The 7,394-nt window shown below is 34.5% G+C and overlaps 3 protein-coding genes across 4 annotated transcripts in view; all 3 read right to left on the bottom strand.

Annotated features, from left to right (window-relative positions):
- LOC105266612 (long-chain fatty acid transport protein 4) overlaps positions 1-2,633 on the bottom strand; it is a gene marked incomplete in the record, with an annotated part of 5,185 nt that extends 2,552 nt beyond the window's left edge. The window contains 4 exon segments of the mRNA XM_011304922.1: positions 87-318; positions 577-814; positions 886-1,036; positions 2,160-2,633. Of these exon segments, the coding sequence (XP_011303224.1) occupies positions 87-318; positions 577-814; positions 886-1,036; positions 2,160-2,281 (743 nt within the window).
- Positions 2,634-2,961: 328 nt separating this feature from the next.
- LOC105266611 (synaptobrevin homolog 2) lies at positions 2,962-4,400 on the bottom strand. Of its 2 annotated transcripts, XM_011304920.1 has the most exons (6): positions 4,063-4,400; positions 3,939-3,988; positions 3,823-3,876; positions 3,516-3,748; positions 3,314-3,392; positions 2,962-3,132 (listed from the first exon to the last, which is right to left on the bottom strand). In XM_011304920.1, the coding sequence occupies exons 1-5, from the start codon at positions 4,126-4,128 to the stop codon at positions 3,355-3,357; spliced, it is 441 nt and encodes a 146-aa protein (XP_011303222.1). In that variant the 5' UTR covers positions 4,129-4,400; the 3' UTR covers positions 2,962-3,132; positions 3,314-3,354. The 2 variants fall into 2 exon arrangements, with proteins under 2 accessions (XP_011303222.1, XP_011303223.1); XM_011304921.1 differs by lacking the exon at positions 3,314-3,392 and having other exon boundaries at positions 2,964-3,132; positions 4,063-4,399.
- Positions 4,401-5,853: 1,453 nt separating this feature from the next.
- The window catches only part of LOC105266610 (GTP-binding protein REM 1), a gene marked incomplete in the record, with an annotated part of 13,313 nt that continues 11,772 nt past the window's right edge, over positions 5,854-7,394 (bottom strand). Inside the window, 1 exon segment of the mRNA XM_011304919.1 lies at positions 5,854-7,394.

Below are 7,394 nucleotides of genomic sequence, written 5' to 3'. Positions count from 1 at the left end.
CGAAGGAAGAAAATTATTTTTCACGTTCAACGAACGAAGGAAGCGGTAACACCGCATTAAATTCAACTCAATAATTTTTACATCACCTCAAATTATTGATAACAGCAGCTTTTGGCATTCCCGTTGTTCCCGAGGTGTAGATGTATATGAGTTTGTCCCTGGGGCATCCTAACGAGAGATCAACTTCTACAGCATCCGACGAAATATTCACCATTGACTTGTTCAAATCAACAGCACCTTCGACGACTGGAGTGTCTGGTTTCTCAGAGCTCTGGTATAACCCAACGCCAGGAAGTTTGTCTTTGATCTCATCAATCGCTGTAACACCCAGAGAATAATTATAATTAATGTCAAAGATCTATAAGATAATTAAAAAAATTCCATGCAATTATTTCCTTTCTCAGTCTTTCGTCTTTCGGTGGATTAAGCCAAGAAAGGCTTGTCTTTATTCCGATAAATATTAAAAAATCAACAAGTTGGAGAATAACAAAGAAGAAATTCAATTCATCCCGTCTGAACTCTCTTTAATTTCCATTCTCACCGTAATATTCAACGGAGGACATTGAAATTCCTTACCATCTCTCAACTCAGCACCAAAAATAACAGATTTGGAATTAGCAGCTTTAATACTATGAATTAACACATCTTTCCTGAGGTTGGTATTAACGAGTGCTCCAACGAAGCCAGCTTTGCTTAATCCCAACCACGTGCCCACATACTCCGGACGATTTTCCATTATCACTGCAACACTGTCACCACGAGACATCGGCTGGGTACGGATGTACCGGGCCAAACGATTGCTGTATTCGTCGAGCTACAGCAGGAAGTCATAATTAACATTTTAATAATCGGAGAATAATTACCAATCAAGACACAATGACACACCTGGCCATATGTCCATCTCTGATCCTCAAATATGATGACAATCTTATCAGGATTCTTCTCCACTTGTTTTGTGAACAGTTTAGCAACAGTCAGACCTTTTCTTTCCCAATACCAGAGCAGGATATTTATCTTCAGAAATCGATAAGCTCCTCTGATTAACAAAAGATAATATTAATTCGATGAATGATTTTTTTTTCAGTCTCATTCCCCTTCGCAAAAATCGACCACTCGAAAATTTTTAATAAGAATTTCATCTCCACCTTAGGAATTTATTACTCCCGTGGATGTAACGGTCTCGTGATTCATCTTGTAGGTCTCTCTAACGCTTTTTACAACATAATAACGGGGAAGTAAATATTCTGTTCTTATCGTTGTAGAATTTCACTATTAAATGCGCATATTATATTCAAGATTTTTAAGAAATATTGGATACCATAATAAGATGCTATAAAAAATGCGAAATTCACACTTTTCGATGTGTCTGGGTAAAGTGCAAATGATACAAGAAATTTTTCTCTCGGTGGAGAATAAAAATTGCCGGTGTGAAGCACGTACGACTGAATGTTTATATTCTCCATGACACAGGAAGATTTGTATGATTCAACGCGTCCGAATCCAGAGGCACCCCCTCGCCCCAAATACATAATTTAAAACTATTACATCAATTTACTCCATGCAAGGCATCATCACCCGTTGTTTCAATCTAAATAGCCGAGATTTTCTAAAAATCCAGCCGGAGTTCATTGCACACGACAGCAACTGGAATAATCCCGTTATTACGAATTACAAGTTTCTCCAGTGGATAGATGCATCTGGGTCTCAATGCAGCAGCGAAACAATCACGTACGAGAATAAGATAAAAAAATACTCCCAATGAAATGCAAGAAGTGCGTTATCCCATGAAATCCTATCATTTAAGAGTGAATTCGATTTGATAGCGAGACGAGTGGATTTCACTATCTCTGATTCAACTCAGCCAAGAGTCCATTTCAACCTAGTAATTCTTATTCATTCAAATATTTAACAGTCTAAGCACGTGAGCCTTCATCGGACTCATCACGAGTCTAAATTTACTCCGAACAGGGATTTAAAAAATTCCTATTCAAATTCACCAACTCCTTTTTTCTGCATTAATCCGAGATAATTAATAATTAATTAATTCGAATTGTCATTTGAGTAGAATATGTATCAATTAATACCGCGTATTGACCTGCAACATGGATAAATAAAAAACCAATGGGAGTATTAATTAATAAACAATTGGAAGTACTCACAAAACATCCCTCGGCAGTGTTTTACCTATGATACACAATGTATGCCATCGACTTCCGGTGAAAAGGTAGGCGACAATGAATGCCGCTATGGCCGTGAGACCAATTTGATAATATTCCATCATAACACTGACAGAATGTCCACTGATGTAAATCACTTATTCCCGGAGCTCTCGATCATTCGTGTCAATGAAATGAAAAAAAAAAACAATTTGTGATTGAAAATGTATGTCCACTCTACCGAGCCAAACAACACAATGATTTAATGGATCACGAGAGGATTGTTGATCCGTTGAGGTGATGAACCAACGTTGTGTAGCAGCTAATGCTGCTGTTCTGTGATGACTGAACGTATGAGGGTACTATCTATACGACAGCACACAATAACCACTCGTTTATTGAGATCCATGGGCGTCGCAATACCAAAGTTTATCGCACTTTCTGGGGGACTTGAATACCCACATTTTTCATCCATCAGACTAAACCAATGACTTCCATTCCAAAATGCATTCTGTAAATTTCAATCAAATGCTCAATTTCAAATAATTCATTGTATTCTAGAATATTGAAAAAAAAAATTGAGTTTATTGCATTCCTGGAATTATTTGTCCGTTTAATGGAGATCTTCACTAATTGCAACATTGTCAGTTTCAATTTAGCGAATGACATTCATAGACAGATTGCACTTTGGATTTTAATGGTTTTATATTATCAGTATGTACTCGCGTTAATTGAGATGTTAATGACCGATAAGTGATTGAAACGGTTCATTCTTTTCGTGTAGAAAAACGGTTGTTTTAGAAAAATTAATGTTTAATTAATCATGTAAAATATATACAGGTAAATATAAATACTTTGAAAATGGTTTTTTATAAAAACTGTTGTGCTCCGGTGGATTGAAGGCCGGATATCTAGTACAAAGTCGGTCAAAACTCCTGTAGATCCATCAATCAGGAATATTTTATGATCATAGGCACTGAAAAAGAATCCCAATAAATTAAAAACTATCCGATGTGTCTCTATAAAACGAGAATTAAGATATTTGAGCATTGCAACGACACCTACTATTTTCATCCAGCAAATAAAATTAAACAAGCAAATTGAAATGCGAATTTGAGTTCGAGTTCGAAGTAAAAGTTAAATTGAAACTCAAATACCTTAATTTCCTTCATGGCTTTAGGCCATGGAGGGATGACAGTTATTTGAGAACCAGATAAAGTACCGCGACATCCAAAACTGAAAATCATAGATATTTTTTTTCTCAATCAAAGCAAATTACATTCGCATCCATATCCATTTCGTTATTCAGAGATAAACGAAAATCAATGGACAATAAAATAATCCCGTAAATGCGCTCACCAATAATACACAATATAACAGTTACTGTAACTGCAATAATTATGATTCTTGATCGAACATTCTGCATCCAAGCTCTACGTTGTGCCTTTCGTGCTGCCTCACGAAATTCATTACCAGCAATATTTAATCTATCACTAGCGATTTGCAAATCTTCCAATCTCTCTCCTCGCTCCAATACTTTTTGCACGTTATCACGCATGACATCTGTTACATCCCGAATTTGAATTTTTACGCTAGAAAATAAAAATACAAGTGTCTACTCAACTACAATCTTTTCATTATCTTATCCATCAATTCCTCCAAGTACCTGTCTATTTTTCTGTGCACTCTGATGTCATCCTGAGACGATGTACTGCTACGACTGTCAATTCAATCATTATATTATTCCAATATTTGTTCGGAGAGAATTCTCAAGAGTCTTACCTGAACAGCATATCCTCATCTGGATCACTATCATGTTCCAACAATGTCTCCTGTCAAAAATATCGAATCCCATCAATCGTTATCTATTTACAGAATTACAGTAATGATACTAAAAATATCTTACCCTCTCATCAGCATTGGCATGTCTCAAATCATCACCGGTTACACTAGTTCTGCTCTTGGAGTTCATTTTTTGTTGTATTTATGCTAAACAGATTGGTCGATTGGCACTTGATCCTTTCCAGTCTTTCACAGGATGCGTCAGAAATTACTCCAATAATCGCGACACTGAGATGAGAGAAGCGACGATTTGGGTCAATCTCAGGGATTTTTCGGCCCTGAATCGACAATTATTTTGTGTACTTGCCCCTAAAAAATAGCGGATTGGAGCCACAAGTGTCATGTTCTTCACGCTGCTGAATTTTACATCAACACTGATCTGATTGTGCTCCGTAAAAGCTGCAATTCGTTGATAAAGAATGGCTTTCGCTCCGATGGCAACAGCTGATGATATCCTCCTGCTCCTCCTACCGTTGACATATTCAGAAGTGACTTTATCGACCTTTTGAATATTTAAAATAATTACCGACTCAAAGAAAAGGTAAATAGATTAAGGACCTCATCTTCGATTTTGTTGAAATTTCTGTGGTGTATGTGCCCTTAATAACTATCACTAATGATTAGAACCCTAGATATTAGAAATTTTGAAACTTCTGAAATTTTCTCATCCATCTGTTGTTGGTTTTTTAGTGGTTATGAATATCTGGGTCATTAGCAGAGAATAGTCTCGATAATAAATTATATCTTAGAATTGTCAAGAGATTTATTTACTTCCGACAGGCCCTGTACAGCCTTACACTTTAGTTTCGATTGTCCTTCCTACTACAGCCTTGGGAGATCGAGAACTCTTCAAGTTTTTTTCGTCAGGTTAAATCTACTTATCCACCATCCCACATAAACGGAGTGCAATAGGTACACGATGCAACGCCCACTTGGACTCCAACATATTTGCAAACAATTGTTTATCCATAATCCATCAGAATATTTCACGAATTTAAATTTTTTTCGGCTCTAGTGAAATGAAATAAGTGAGGCCCTTAGGGTAGTACTCCCGTATATCGAAGCAACGACGAGATTTTTATGAACATTAACATGCAGATAGACTTTGATGCAAAAATCACTCAGTTAAATTTTTTTTAGTTTAAAAAAAATCACTGAGTTGAATTTTTTTTAGTTTTAAAAAAATCACTCAGTCAAATTTTTTTTAGTTTAAAAAAAATGACTCAGTTCAATTTTTTTTAGTTTTAAAAAAATCACTCAGTTAAATTTTTTTTTAGTTTAAAAAAAATCACGCAGTTAAATTTTTTTTAGTTTTAAAAAAATCACGCAGTTAAATTTTTTTTAGTTTTAAAAATTCCAAGGATGAGTTTTCCATGAAATTTTTCAAGTTATATGTACAGATGTTAAAGAGCATTTTGCGCATTGAAAAATTTTTAATCATAGGCTATAAATATTGAAATTAATTAATTATGTGAGAAATCAAGCGATGTGGCAACAACGCTAGTCAGGCTAGATGAGCTGTCCTTACACAAACACAACACACACATCAAAATACATCACACAGGTGTACAAGCCGTTGAGCAATGTTGTCAAACCAAACTACCGCGCTAATTAAAGTCATCAATACTCTAGCTTGACTCATGCTGTACCGGGAGTACTACCTTAATCTACACATTCACCAATAAAACAATACATTAAAAAAATATAATTTAATATTAACGAATTTTTCAATATACTCTTCACAAATAAAAAAACACATATTATTTTTCAAGGGTATTTAGTATCACAGCTCGAATAAACAATTGATTCATCGTAGAATTTAGTTAATAAATGAAAGCGAGAAATAATTACGCTGCATATGTAACTTTAATTATTCATAAACATATGGTATTTATCAGTACAGTAGCCAGCCTTAAAGGGGTATTTTTAATTATTGATTGTCGAAATTTGAGTCTCTCACACTGAGAGTTCGCACAGTGAAACAGTATTAGCTGACACATAATACCGAATAATTGATTACAATTGACCACCCGTACCGCATATAGTCAGAACACAGTTGACACATACTAATCAACGAATAAATTAGACACCTCATTTGTGTCACATACAACTATCTTCACGCATAGAATTATGTAATTATCACCAATCAGGTGAGAAATTCGATTACATTTATTGACACCCCTATGGGCGTCCACAAATCACATCAAATCATAAAAAGTAAAAACAAAATTTTGAAATACAATTCAGGGGATCGAAGTAATTAAATGAGAGTCGACTTGAAAATATGAAAAAGATCTCAATTAAGGGGAATCCTAACGATTTTGAAGAAGAAAAGATTATGTTCCATTGAATCGATTTTTTATTCAAAGGAAATATTGGACTTTTCATCCTACATGGATTAACAGTCAATCTTCTCTCCGCACCATCGAACAATTGAGATTACACAATAGTACAATTTTAAATTTCTAAGGAAACATCAAGATATCGAACTGCAATAATAAAGCTCAAACATTTCGTCTCAAATTCAATCCTCAAAGGATTTTGAATTCATTCAATTGCATTGAAAGTGAAAATGTCGAACATTGGAAATTTACAATTGAATTTAAAGCCGTGAGGTAACAAAAGGCAGTGCAAATACGTTCGACAATTAATAATCCTATCTGCAAGTGTAGAATTATTTTTTACAAAAAAACGCATGACGCATAACGAATCATTTCATTTAATCGAATTTTCAAATTAGACTCATCGCATTTTCCGTATCAAATGGTACGTGATTGAAATTAAATTTATAATCACCGATATAGATATGTATTTTTTTAAGTTACGCCGGATTATAGTATAATTGACTGAAAATTAATGAGAAGATTGGAATAACTCATACAACAGTCAATCTGGATCGAAACAATTCTAATTAGTAGAAAGCGAGGAAATTATTCTCCCCTCATTACGTGATTAGGCCGCAGCTACTTGTTATTTTCTTCGTATTATGTATCCAATAATCTCATATTATCCACGAATCCTAAACAAATTCCCTATTTACAAGATGAAATAAATAATTCGGGTAGTGCTTAAGCATATACAAAATTAAAAATTCAAAAACATTATTAATTTAACATCACACCATTAATCATAGTCACGCCTTTATGGAGAAATTTCAGAGAGTCTAGTCTACTTTATATTTCATTATCGATACATCGAACTCATTGTGATGAAGTTTATTATTTTTAATACTTTTCTTATTAGAAGACGACCAGCGTCTGGACGATTCCAGCATCCTCGAAATTATTCTGCACACGCTGCACGCAATGCAGAAAATTTCATATTATTACCCTCGTCTATTCAATTTATTCATCTAATTCATCTACTCTTATGATAATCAATCAAGCAATTAGTTTA

This window comes from Fopius arisanus, unplaced genomic scaffold, assembly GCF_000806365.1.
Source record: "Fopius arisanus strain USDA-PBARC FA_bdor unplaced genomic scaffold, ASM80636v1 scaffold00040, whole genome shotgun sequence".
In the NCBI taxonomy this organism is placed as follows: Eukaryota; Metazoa; Arthropoda; class Insecta; order Hymenoptera; family Braconidae; genus Fopius; species Fopius arisanus.
Note: the sequence above shows the minus strand (reverse complement) of the source record. Positions and strands in the feature narration are given on the sequence as shown.

Bases quoted from the DNA above. Each gene is read 5' to 3' on its own strand.
- LOC105266611 (XM_011304920.1), bottom strand. From the start codon at position 4,128: ATGAACTCCAAGAGCAGAACTAGTGTAACCGGTGATGATTTGAGACAT. The intron at 3,989-4,062 runs GTAAGATATTTT...TATTTTTGACAG, and splicing joins ATGCCAATGCTGATGAGAGG to GAGACATTGTTGGAACATGA. The intron at 3,393-3,515 runs GTGAGCGCATTT...TATGATTTTCAG, and splicing joins TGTTATATTGTGTATTATTG to TTTTGGATGTCGCGGTACTT.